Here is a 14,254-nt window from a genome sequence, read left to right as displayed (position 1 = left end):
AAGATTTTTTTTTAATATCAGAATTTTAATTTTTTTTCCTCATTTTTCAAATTGTTTCAATTTTCCGCAAATTATTTTTGTTTTCAAAAAAAATGTTGTCATTTGAAAAAATCAGCGATTCAAAAAAAATATCATGTATTTCAAAAAATGGTTTTGTTTTCAAATTTAGTTTTGGAATTTTGTAAAATATTTCTCTTTTTAAAAATTGCTTACATAAGCTATAAAATATTCTATATTTATAAGACCTTTGCAATTTTGACTGAAATGTTTGAATTTTTGTAAACATTGTTTTAATTGCGTCCCTTCTGTGTGTTAATAAAACACCCGCGCTAGCCTCAGATCAGCAGCAGCAGCTGAGAGGTCGAGTGGGCAAGCAGAGTCACACGAAGGAGCATATTGAGCACGAAGAACATCGATGAAGACGAGGGTAGACGGCCAACCCCCAAGCCACGGTCCTCCCGGATGGTTGGAAACCACATTCATGACCGCCATAATAAGCCAGGGAGCTGGCCGACCCCGACGGACAATCGTCCACCCGAGTCGCCCGTGCGGAGCCACGCGGGGTATCGTCTTTGTAAATATAATATTTTTAGAGTTTTCACTATTGTCTATATGCAGATGCATATATAGATATAATTTAAAGCGTAAATTCATTAATTTTGCTTCATATGTAGTCTCTAGTGTTGTCTTTAAAAACACTTATATTTAGGAACAGGTGAAGTACATAATTTCAAAGATAGTACTAATCAAAGTTTCAACATTTAGGTTCCACTTGTGTCAAAAACGGTTACATATTGTTGGGAAGCTCGAGCAAGTAAGTAGACATGTGTACATGACACATAGACGCCGACACCAATAGTGTTGTTGTTATCTTCCTCCTGAGAGGCTAGTTGCGTTGGATTGGAGATATGAACTATCATCATCTTGTTGGAATTCCTTTGCTTGGAGTGGGACTAGCATGTTGGATATCACCTGGTAGGTCGGCATCAGGTCCGGTAAGGGCGTGCCGCCGTCAAGATACTGCATAACCTGGCGCATGCTGGGCCTTGCATCGCTGAATGGGTGCGTACATAGAATTCCAAGCTTTAGCACCAAACTGGCCTCATCCTTACCATAGTTGCCGTGGAGCCTAGCATCCACCGTGTCCAAAATGGACCCATTTTGCCAGTGGTGAAGCACCCAATTAACCAGCAAGGCCTGATCGTCTGTTCTTTCATGACTGATAGGCCGCTGCCCACACGTAACCTCAGCATGAACACCCCGAAAGCAAATACGTCTGTCCCGGGAGATGCCTTGCCGTTGCGGCCTAGCTCCGGCGCTATGTACCCTAGCGTGCCAACCACGCGGGTAGTTTGCGGGTCGGCGCCGGCGCCATGGTCGTAGAGCCTCGCTAGGCCGAAGTCCCCTAATCGACCCTTCATCTCGTTGTCGAGGAGGACATTGCTGGCCTTGATGTCTCGATGTATCACCACTTTCTCCCACTCATGGTGGAGGTAGACTAAGCCAGAGGCTATGCCTTTGATGATCCGGAACCTCGTAGCCCAGTCCAGCACCAACAAGCGGTCGTCGCTGGCATGCAAGTACTTGTCAAGGCTTCCATTGCACATGTTGTCGTAAACTAGGAGGAGCTCACCTTTGCGCCTGCAATATCCCAGCAGCTGCACCAGGTTGCGGTGCTGGAGGCGGCCGAGGCTGACCACCTCGGCGATGAACTCCTTCATGCCCTGCTTCGAATCGTGTGACACTCTCTTCACGGCGATCTCCGATTTGGACAAGGGGAGGACACCCTTGTACACCCTCCCAAACCCGCCTATGCCCAGCAGGTGATCGCTCTTGAATCCTTCCGTGGCGCGGAACAGATCCTTGTATGAGAACCGGTGTGGCCCGAACTCCACCTCCCATTCTTCCAGCAGCTCGGCGTACCTCCGGTGCCTTCGCACGAGCACGAAAATGGCCGCGGCACCGGCGAGGAGGAAGGTCGCCGTTGCTATTGGGAGGGCGATCGTGAGGGCTCTGGACCTGTCGTTTGAACCAACACGGGGAAGCCTTGGTAGCTTGCTGATGTCGATGGCCGGAGCCGGGCGGTTCAGACCGAAGCTCCATCCGAGCACATAGTGCCGCGATCGGAGCGTGCCGCCGGTGGCGGCGGAGAAGCCGACGTATGCCACGTCAGTGAGCACCTTGGAGAGGTCGTGCCTGGCCGAGACGAGTGGCCGCGTAGGCTTGGCCACGTTGAGCGGAGCCACGGTCACGTTCATCTGGGTGGCCTCCCCGTCGTACTCCACCAACACCTGCATGGCCTCGCCGCTGATCAAGGTCAGGTTTCGGAAGTCGCCGTTCACGCTGCCGTCGTCGTAGTAGCCGGCGTAGTAGGACTGCACCGAGCTGAGGCTGTTGACGTCGATGCCGACGTGGTTGTCGTTGATGTCACCGAACTCGTCGTTCTGCATGGTGTCCAGCTCGACGGCGACCAGGCGGTTGCTCGCGTTGCCGTTGCTCTGGACGTTGAGGAGGCCCAGGTAGCCGCTGGGCAGCGCGTCAGAGAAGTTGAGGCCGGCGGCGACGACGAACGCCATGCCGTGGGCGCTCAGGCCCACGTGGTCGGACAGGATGCCGAAGACGAAGGAGGCGGAGAAGGACCGGAACGTCGACGTCGTGCCATTGCGGAAGCGCAGCGGCGCGGGGTAGAAGGCGTGGCCTTTGCGCTGGAGCGTGCCGTTTGTCAGCTCCAGCATGCCGTCCGCCGTGACCCCCACGCCGTCCAGCGTGAGGTTCGTGCCGCCGAAGCCCGAGTACACGAATTGGTCATCTCCATCGGCGAGGCTCAGGCCAACGTAGAGGAGGTGTAGGAGGAGGAGACGTATCTGCTTCATGCTACGGTACCCACGGTTGGTGACAAATCAACAGAGCTGAAAATATGCGGACTTAAGTTGTGCTAAATTCAAGCATAGTAAGAGTTTAGCAGTAGCAACACTCTTGCACTACCGGATCTGAAAAACAACTTTTCATTGCTGTCGCAAGACGTAGCGGAGAAATTTCCTGCCCGGCCTTATCATGTCATTACGACCTTTTGTCCATGGCAGTCGTAGGGTCACTGTCATATCTTTACGATTATTTGTAATGCACCCTGTCCACTTCTACGTGCCACAAGTTCTCCGGTGGTACACTATAAATACCATCTCTGTCATTGAAATGGTTCAGTATCCCCAATGCCGTCGAGATTCATCTATCCTGACGTCGACTCACTCGTCCTTGTTTCTATAATATCTCACTAGCAAAAAATACCCGTACGTTGCAACGGGTAAAACAAATCCTTATTACACTATTGCACTTCATTTGCATTGCACGCATGTTTTTTGTCATATAATAACCGACGACGGCCACAATATCCAGCAATTCATTGCAAACGTGATCAATCCTAACCGTGGTCTAGAGTATTTCGACACCACGGCACCACACGTCGACGTCATCCAACACATCACGGTGTAATGGGACCAGAGCAAGTCCACACCCACCCACATGCATTGCCACAGAAGTACTCCATCGATCTAGAAATACTTGTCGAAGGAATGGCGGATGGAGGGAGTACATCGCCATGTCGTCGCTGAGCATGGTGGTAATCAATGCATTCTTGCCGTTCGAGGACACCATCCTAGACCAATTCTCTCGGTGAGAATTCTCGTAACTAAAACCAATAGAAAGGAAAACTGACAAAAATTGTTTCGTTGGAAATCAGAAACTGTTCTAGCTAGAATAGATAGGTCAGCTAGTAGCTAGCTTTGTGCATTCGCCAAAAAAATGCTAGCTTTGTGGTACGTTGCAACTTGCAAGATAGCATACTGAAAAACTGAGCATATTCTGAAATGTGCATCCACGGGGAGATAAACTCGCTAGCCAGCACAACAACACATAACTTTTTTTGACATCTAAAGGACCAACAGAGTACGACATCACTGTTATTACCTTAACTATTAAGAGAAGGAACAAATCTCGCTGGGAGACACGAGATACCATGACAACTTTGAACCTGACACAAGTTGTATATCCGATCGACGTGCCTCTTAAGATCAAGTCCAGCAATCAACAACTTGTCAATTTGCTCCATGAAGTTCACGCAACTATCATGCACTTCCTCGACCGAACTCCCAACTCGCTTGCTACACCATTCAAATTGAACAAATGATTCTAATTCTGGATGACAGTCCCACATCAATTCATATTTAAATTTGCTTTGTGTCCGGCTAGCAACCGCTTCATCCATAAGTTTTAGCACTACCAGCCCATGATCTGAACAAGCTGCTAATATATCTTCCACCTCCGCTCCTGGGAATATGGAGTTCCACTCAGCATCACCAAAAATCGATGAAGTACAACCCTTGTATACGATCCGCCGGCCACCCTTTTTGAAAAACTCCATAGTCTTCCCTTGAAGCCCAGATTCACCAATACACAAACATCTAATACATCCATGAATGCCTGCATCTGCACAATTAGGCACAAAGTTAGCAATCTTCTTCAAGTTCCACCAAAAACACACTTAAGGATGACCGAGTTAGGTTGCAGCATGTTGGTCAGGTACTTAGAGACGTTGTTGCCGTTGCTAGCGCTCGGACAAAGAATCATCAAGAAACTTTAGTATCTTAGAGGTATATTCTACAATGGAGTACCGACCTGAAGTTGAGTAGTGGCTTTAGCATCATAAATCTATATAACTGCTAGGCTCAATAGTTGTTAAGAAACTGTCTTTTAATTAGAGAAAAGGCATGTAAACTTCTTAAGTTAACAGGTGCTATCAGCTAGCATCACGGACATCTCTGGTGTGTCCCTCGAACAGGCTACGATATAGTGCAAAATAAATAAATTTTGATGAATACAGAGTAAATAATGAGTGAGCAGAAGTGCATAATCAATCAAAAGCATAAAGGCCGACAAATACACCAAAGGACAAATCTGTAACCAAGCAAAATTCAATCTCTGAGTCACATTCTTACTGGGTTATATCTGTCGGCTCGGGCCAGGTCTCACATATGGCCCTGCCTGGAAAGAAGAACTCATCTGCGTCGTTCAGGCCATCCGAGGCTATTGTGGCCGGGACTACACCTAGGCTTCTAGGAACTGAACATTTTTGGTTGGTAGTACTCACTGATATCTGCTGTCGAGCACCACCATATGATGCAAGACGTCTCGGCGCCTTGTTCAAAGTTGCAGGAGCTGCAGCCCCGCCGCTCGCCGGATCTGCTAAGCCATGCCCGGATCCATGCCGCCCCGACACGTTCCCCCTCCCCCCCTCACGCGACGTCGTCGTTCGTCGCCGGAGCTCTGAGCCCCCGCGGCGGATCTCCAGCGCTGTCGGCTGCTGCCGTTCCGCTCGGGAACGAGCGAGCGGGCACGACGCGCCTCGCCAGCGCCACGTGAGCCATGGCCTCGCCCAAGCTTCTAGTGATGCCAGCTGCTGTCGTTCCGGTCGGGAACGAGCGAACGGGCACGGCACGCCTCGCCAGCACCACGTGAGCCACGGCCTCGCCCCAAGCCGTGTCGGCTGTCGCTCGGTCCCCAGCCCACACAGCTGCGTAGGACTCCCGCACCGGCGACACGGTCCCGGTCGACGCGGTGTGGGGCGGGCATCGCGGGATGGAGGTGGCGGCGGGATGGAGGTGGAGATGGGATCGAGGAGACAGTGCGAGGCGTTGTTTTTTTTCTCTTCTCTGTAACGGTTCTAGGCTGACTTATGATGAGGATTGCGGGTTCAATTATCATAAAATAGGAGGGCTTTTTTGTAAAGATGCTGTGACGGGTTTTTCGACAGAAGCGATAGCCTCTTTATTATTAGGTAAAGACTTATTACTGGATGGTCCATACAAGGAAAATCATATTTAGGGATGGCACCTGTCGGATTTGGGCATGGGTTGACCCACCTCATACCTTATCCGTCGCCCCAAATCTTACCCCATCATCCGTATCCATATCCATCATGGATACAATTTTTTTTCCATACCCATAATCCGTCAGGGTGAATGGATACCCGCCGGTAAAATTACCTAGATTTACAACACACCAACTCAAGTATTACATAGTTATAAACAACAACTTGTAATAATGCATAAACAACAATACTTCATGACAACAACAAATACTCATAAATAGCAACACATTCTGGACGTGGGCTAGCTGTGGGACTTATGTACATATAATACATTTAATACTGCCATTTGACACTGCTGGTCGGCTATTTGACATTGTTGATTTAGCAAGCTAGGGCCGTCGAGTGCTCAACCACTATAAGGTGCACGACCATTTGACACTGCTGGCCGGCTACTTTGCCTTGGATGCACTCTTCGCTGACAATTTTCAAGGGTGTTTTAGGATGCGCAAGACTGTTTCGATTATTTGTACCATGGCATTCGGTCCTATGATGACTATTTCATCTTGAAGAAGGATGTCGTAGGAATTATTGGCTTCTCCGGTTACCAGAAGTGTACGCCCCACTCCAAATGCCCGCATATGGCACTATCGTTGATTCGTGGATGAGTACCTACAGATGTCTGAGAGTACATGCAGAGATGCCATGATTATGTTTGTAACTGTTGTAGTCGAGGTGTTTGGACCTTAATACCTGAGAGAATCAACTATGGCAGACGTCGAGAGAGTCTTGGCAATCTCAGAGGCAAGAGGATGGTCAGGTTTGCTTGGATCTCTTGACTACATGTATTAAAAATGGAAGAACTGACCAAGTCTCTAGAACTGCAATATGAGGGTCATGTTAAGAATCTCACCAACATTCTTGAAGTAGTTGCATCACGGAGTATTTGGATTTGGCACGCCTTATTTGGCATGCTCGGGTCATACAATGACATCAACGTGCTACAACGATCACCTTTGTTTGTAAGGCTGACTGAAGGCAAGGCTCATCCTCGCCACTATACTGTCAGTGGACATGAGTACAACACGATCTACTATCTCGTTGATGGTACCTATCCTCTATGGGCTACCTTTAACAACACCATCTCTAACGCAGTGGGTCGGAAAAGTCTCACTTTGCCCAAAGACAAGAAGCAACTAGAAAGAATCTCAAGAGATCATTTGGAGTTTTGCACGCCCGTTTTGCAGTTGTTTGTGGACCCGCTAAACAATGAGATCCACAGACCTTGTGGGAGATGATGACATGTTGTGTGATCATGCACAACATGATCATTGTAAATAAGAGTGAGGATACTACCGCAGCTCTAAAATTCGAGAACATGGATGATCCTATCGAACTTCCACATCAGAATTTAGCCACATTTGAAGAGTTTATTGAAATGCGTCAATAACTTCAGCATCGACCAACTAACGAGCAACTGAATGAAACTTTGATTGACCATCAGTGGATGGTTAAAGAAGACAACAATGTTGAAATGTGAAATTTGCATTTTTTTAATTCAAACTTGTGCTCCATTCGGCTATTTGAACGTATGTATTCTATGTATACGGCTATTTAAACGCGTGCACTCTACGTATGTGGCTATTTAAATGTGCGGATTATTAAAAGTATGGAAGGCTCGACGTAAGATGGTGACCACATCCATGTCCGTGTATTGGTCCCCTATCCATGGACGAATGCGAACGGTAATTTACGGGTTACCTTGGAGATGGCCTTACTACGGGATTGATTCATATTTTTTGCGGGGAGGATCCCCCCCTAAAAGAAATAAGGGGCAGAGGGAGGGATGATTTGATTAGTTGAAAGAAGCCCGTATTCATCCGGTAAAGACCCGTGAGTCTAACTTTTTTTCTCATTAGCTAGGCTCACTAGTCATCCTACTATCCCAATTTTTCTATTAGAATAAACTGCAATCTAGGATATGCTATGTGTCATTTTGTTGCATATATCCACCTACCCCTCAATCAAAATAGTCTCTCGTCCCGATTTATAGTTAATGAATAAATGAAGGTACGCAGGTGAACTATACAAGATCGTAAGACAACTTTTTTATAAAGCAGATTCTGAGATAACTAAATAATATAAATGCACCTAACTACACCATGTATTCCTATCCTACATACCTTTGTTTTTCATGCTACGTGACTATGTCATTCAAATCTCTATTCCTGAAGGGAGAGTTGGTAGCTTCTTTTCCAGGGTTTTTTCGTCTCACCTCTCACCTTCGTCTCTTTTTTTCGTCCGGTTTTTTATCCCTCCTCCCATCATCACATATTTAGTAATGTATTTAATTTCTAATAAACCATTAAAGACCAAATCTAAATTAATTAACCTTAGCATAAGTGGCTAAATCACATTATTAATATTTTCATACATCACCAAATTACATTAATTTCTAATAAATTTTTAAAGACCAAATTTGAATTAAGTATTCATACAATAAGTGGTTCAGTCACATATATTAATATTTCCATACATCATCAAATTACATTAATCTCTACTCCTAGAAGGGGAGTGCATATGTCATTTTGTTGGCTCACACGTAGTAATTAATGCGGAAATAGTTTGGAAACGAGTGCCAAATCAATTTGTAAATCAAACCATTAGTGCACTTAGTTAACTAAATATGAATTATTAATCACCTATGAGCCCCCAGGAGATCCACTTCCTTATAATATGCAAAACGAAAACAATCAACCATCAATTATAATCTCCCCATTATTTCTTCCCTTATGATGCATATACACAGCAGCGGAGCAGCCGCATCAAAATTGTTTTTCCCTTTCTTTCCTTTCCTCGTTATGTTTTTTTCCTTTTCTTCCTATCATATTATAAATCATGACGATACTGATCTAGACACGGCACGAACTACGTCCACCAGCCGTGCACTACATCTTCTAAACATGTACATCGTCCAAAATCACCTCCACAACATCGAGGGTGCGATGATGAGAGGCCTCGCTACACCATCCGCGGACCTAGAGACAGTCGCATCACCGCACGGGTTCGTCATCTTGCGCACCCCGTCGACCCATGTGAGGTATGCTTGATTTTTTTCCACACAGAGAGATGAGTCGGGTCCAGGAGCCGGGGTTGTAGTCAATCCGACCATGACCGTGCCCCATGCTCCAGGATCCTGTGGGGGAAGGAGAGAGGATGTCCCAGCAGAGGAGCGGTGTGCGCCCTGCGCTAGCAGCTCTGTGAAGGAGAGGAGCATTTGTTGCTGATGGTCTATGGGTCACGACTCGATTGATGTAGGTTCAGTCGTTGCCGACGCCAAGCCCCCTGTCATCGAGGACAAGGAGGATTTAGCGAGCTGTGGAGGATAGAGCTTGAGATTAGGGAGACTAGAGATTGAGATGGGTCGATCCTCAATCTTGAATAGTTTTCACCGGTGTGTTACCATGCTACGTTAATCAACCTGAGATGGATATCCAAGATGTAAAGACATGTTAATTAATATAGTATGAGAATGATCATCATACACAAAGAGGATATAAACGAGATGTTTTTCTATTTTACCTTTTCTCAGTTAGTTATTTCTGGAAGTGTTCTGTCGATTCATGTGTAAATATTGAGAAAGTTAGAGATGACATTCCAACCATCAACACGCAAGGCAACACAAATCAATATATGCTTTGGTAAGTTCATGCGAGCTGAAGAAGGTACAAACTATTGACTTCAGACCATGTTTTTTTGAGACACAAATTAATAAGGTTTTGTTCTTTAAATCATTGGTGAAGGTGGAGGTGCCAAATGCAACACCAATCTTGGTGGAGGTACAATCAAGGAGGAGACGGGAGTAGTGTGATCATGGTGGGTTAGGACAAAAGTGGTTGATGTGATCTAGGTCATCCCCAAGTCACCTCTGCTGCCCACAGTGATCTGCATGCATAGTCCCTTTTTGATCTATCAGCCATTTTCATAATAATAATAATTTTATTTGATTACCTATTCATGGGGCATTTGGTTCATTACTTCTTTACCTTTTGTACACACATGGTCATCTACCATAGTTTCTTTCTTTTATATATATGTCTTCTTTTTACTTTCGCTTTGAAAAGTTATGTGGTTATGAACTCATGATCATATTATGTTTTTGGCAGCCACCCAAGAAAGAAAAGAAGATATTTTTGTTTGAGCTTGAGGACTTCATGCCATGTCTTGGGACTCGTGCTGCAGCTGGCTACTAATCAACATCCCGCTTCTCTTTTCTCTCCTCTAACTAAATAAAAATATAATATTTTAATCCTTATAACATTGTTTATGTCACCTTATTATGCTTGCTATATGCACAAAACGTCTAATGGAAAATTAGTATTCCAAATATATAAGGCTGGTCACAATGGGAGGTATCATATACTAGTATTATGTGTATAATACTAGTGTAAGATATTACCTCCATAATGCACACTATTATAACTTGGTATCATAGTATTCTCATTTATTGTCTTGCAGAAGACATACTAGTACATCATTTAATATGCTACGGTATCTTCACATGTAAAACTATCAACATTTCAAGAGACACATAAACAAATATACTTTACTCACATGTCAGATTTACTCCCTTCATTTCAATGAATAAGGCACACACACTTTCTAAAATTCTTCATAAATTACATCACTAATATGAAATGTGACTTCCAAATTATGCCATTGAAAACTTCCTTTCAATATGAATTCAACGCTACATTTTCTATACCATATAACCCACATTTTTTGGTGTAACTTATGGCCAAATTTTAGGATACGTGCACACCTTATTCATGTGAATGAAAAGAGTATTACAAATAAACAAATACACTATTTTCATGTGATATTTTTTTAATAAAATGCACAAATAACAAAGACAAAAATATGACTTCAACTCAAAATTAATCTTGATTGCAGTCCTCTTCCCAACCTACTATAGTCATTTAGAATTCTCTAACGCTACATGTCTCTCACAGTATTTTTCCTATCATTTTTAATGTACATCATGCAACGGTCATAAAGACACTAATGTTACTTCATCATCTCTAAGCTAAACGCACGAATCGTGCTAGTAGTAATAAACAATACAATATCTACACTAATGAACAACATCTACAGTAACAAAAGAGCCATGTCCCACGCAAAGGCCCCCGTTGCCTATGGCCTAGCTACGCTAGTAATAGAACCAAAGGGAGGGGCGAGAGATGCTATGACAATAAATAAAGTATTACTCCCTCCGTTCCTAAATATAAGTCCTTTTAGGGTTTCACAAGAAGACTACATACGGATGTATATAAACATATTTTAGAGTGTAGATTCATCCATTTTGCTCGGTATGTAGTCATTTAGTGAAATCTCTTAAAAGACTTATATTTAGGAACGGAGGGAGTATATGATACTATGCATTAGGAATGTGTTATCATACAAACATACACTAGTATCATATGCATCATACTAGTATATGATATTCCCCATTACGATCAACCTAAAATTAAAACTAGCTACAAGCTGACATGACATAATGTTATTGGAAAAGAAAAGAGGTGAAAGTGAGGGGGCCACAGGATAAGGTGAAACGACGAGGACACGTGAGGCCTCTAGTTATCATATGTTGGATGTTGATCCAGTGACCCACAAGCGCAAGGAAAAGGGAAAAGACTCGACAAGTAATATTTAGAAACCCACCCCTGGTGTTTTCCACTATGGTTTGAATGATATATGGGGTTGTGTTGCAAATATACTTCCTCCGTTTCAAAACATAAGTTGCATTAGTTTTTTTAAAAGCAAAAAAGTCTCTATGTTTGATCAAGTGGAAAAATACCAGCATTTACGATAACAAATCAGCATTGTTAGATTCATCATGAAATATATTTTCACATGTTATTTAATTATATCTAGTGCTATAGTAAAATTTGATATTTTCTTCCTATATACACCTGGTCAAAGATTGAATAAATTGACTTTGAAAAAGAAAATACTCCAACATCTTTATACTATTTTGGAACAGAGCGGAAAGCATCTGCTAGCAATGGCATAATAAATAAACACTAGTCGTACGTACATGGATGTCATCTTCCACCTGAGATGTAAGATACAGTGCCAATGCTCCCCATTGAAGATGGATAAGAGATGGCATACGAGTCGAACCCTTGGTTCTGCAACAGGGCCATCGTACTGAAGCTCGTCATATCTGCCAATGACAGGTCCGGAAGCGGCGTGTCAGAGTCAAGGTAGTGCATGACCTGCCTCATGCTTGGCCTCGTGCTGGCGAACGGGTGCGAGCACAACAGCCCGAGCTTCAACACCCGACATGCCTCGTCCACATCACAGTCACCTCCCAGCCTCGCGTCCACCGTTTCGGCGAGACATCCTCTGCGGAAATGATCAAGGACCCAGTCCACTAGCATCTCGTGGCTGTCAGTGTCCATGCCCGGGGAACCATTGCTCACCGGCCTTCGCCCACAGGTAATCTCGAGAAGGAAGGCGCCGAACGCGAACACGTCCGTGAGCGTCGACGCCTTCCCCGTGCGCACGAGCTCCGGGGCTAGGTAGCCCATGGTGCCGACCACATGCGTGGTATGCGGATCCGTGCCGTGGTCGTACAGCCTTGCGAGCCCGAAGTCCCCCAAGCGCCCGTTCATCTCGCCGTCGAGGAGCACGTTGCTGGCCTTGATGTCTCGGTGGATCACCACCTTCTCCCACCTCTCGTGGATGTAGAGCAAGCCGGAGGCAACCCCTTTGATGGCATGGAACCTTTTGGCCCAGTCAAGCACCCCTTCACACTCGCCGTAGAGGTACTTGTCGAGGCTACCATTTGGCATGTACTCGTACACCAGAAGCAGCTCCCCTTTCCTCCTGCAGTAGCCGAGTAACTGCACGAGGTTGGGGTTCCGGAGCCGCCCGATGCTCACCACCTCGGCGATGAACTCCCTCGTCCCTTGCCTTGACTCGTGGGAGATCTTCTTTATGGCTACCTCCAACTTGGACCTGCTGAGCACACCTTTGTAGACTTTTCCGAAACCCCCGGCACCAAGTAGATGCTTGCTCTTGAATCCTTTGGTGGCGTGGTACAATTCCTTGTACGAGAATCGATGCGGCCCGAATTCGATCTCCCAGTCTTCCAGCAGCTGTGCGTACCTCAGATGTCTCAGCAGGAGTAGAGCGACAACCGTGCAGACAGCAAGGACGACCGCCGCCGTGGCTATGGGCAGAACGATCTCCAGGACCTTGGAGCGAGGCTTGGGTCCAAAGCGCGGCAGCTTGGGTAGCTTGGCGATGTCGATGGCCGGGGCAGGGCCGTTCATGGCGAAGCTCCAGCCGAGCACGTAGTGCCGCGTGTTGATCCCGCCCGTCGACGACGAGAAGCCGATGTAGGCCTGCTCCGTGATCACCGAGGAGAGGTTGTAGGTATCTGATACCAGCGGCCTCGCCGGTTTGGCCACTCCGAGGGGCGCCAGTGTCACGTCGATCTGCCCGGTCCCGCCGTCGTAGCTCACCCACACCTGCATCGCCTCCCTGCTGAAGAGAGTCAGGTTCCTGAAGTCGCCGCTGCCGTCGAGGTAGTAGCCCGTAGGGTGGGACTGCAGGGAGTGCAGATCGTTGACGTCGATGCCGACGTGGTTGGAGTTGATGTCCTTGAAGTCGGTGTTCTGGGTGGTGTCGAGCTCCACCGCGAAGAGGTGGTTGCTTGCGTTGCCGTTGTTCTGGACGTTGAGGAGGGCCAGGTAGCCGGCAGGCAGCGCGGAGGAGAGGCTCTCCGGGGTGGGGCACACGACCAAGGCCATGCCGTGGGCGCTGAAGTCGGTGTAGTCGGAGACGATGGCGAAAACGAAGGAGGAGGCGAAGGAGTGCACCTGCCCGCCCGGCGACCCGCGGAAGCGCAGCGGGGTGGGGTAGAACGCGTGGCCTTTGAGGTTGGTCTTGCGGCTGTTAAGCACCACGAGGCCGTCGGGGGTGACCGTGGCGTTGCCGTCGACGGTGAGGTTGGCGCCGGCGAAGCCTGGGAAGGCAAACTGGACCTGGACGTCGTCGCCGGCTGCGAGGTGAAAACTAAACAACACGACGAAGAGCACCGTAAGCTTCATGATATGATAATGTGCGTGTGCGGCTCGCTTCCGCCGAACTATTGGACCAAGAAGGCTCAGCTTGCTGTATGAATCCTCTGTGAGGAAACTTGCTGTCAAATGGGTCGCTGTCGACACTTTGGATCTAAAGTTTCCGTGTGTTTGAACTAACACACTTTTTTTTAAACACAGTAAAGACCCAAAACACTTATATACACGCACATCCATCCATCCCTGAACGCACACACGCATATCTTACTTCTATAAACACTTCCGAGAGACTGAGCCCGTATAT

At 46.4% G+C, this 14,254-nt stretch overlaps 1 protein-coding gene and 1 pseudogene across 2 annotated transcripts; both read right to left on the bottom strand.

The window, feature by feature from the left end:
• Positions 1–743: 743 nt before the first annotated feature.
• Positions 744–3,082, bottom strand: LOC123452658 (annotated as a pseudogene). The gene has a single exon (XR_006632627.1). The product of XR_006632627.1 is annotated as an L-type lectin-domain containing receptor kinase SIT2-like (transcript).
• Positions 3,083–11,857: 8,775 nt separating this feature from the next.
• LOC123452657 (L-type lectin-domain containing receptor kinase SIT2-like) lies at positions 11,858–14,039 on the bottom strand. The gene has a single exon (XM_045129358.1). The coding sequence runs from the start codon at positions 13,978–13,980 to the stop codon at positions 11,965–11,967; it is 2,016 nt and encodes a 671-aa protein (XP_044985293.1). The 5' UTR covers positions 13,981–14,039; the 3' UTR covers positions 11,858–11,964.
• Positions 14,040–14,254: the final 215 nt, after the last annotated feature.

Source organism: Hordeum vulgare, chromosome 5H (assembly GCF_904849725.1).
Source record: "Hordeum vulgare subsp. vulgare chromosome 5H, MorexV3_pseudomolecules_assembly, whole genome shotgun sequence".
Lineage (NCBI taxonomy): Eukaryota > Viridiplantae > Streptophyta > Magnoliopsida > Poales > Poaceae > Hordeum > Hordeum vulgare.
Note: the sequence above shows the minus strand (reverse complement) of the source record. Positions and strands in the feature narration are given on the sequence as shown.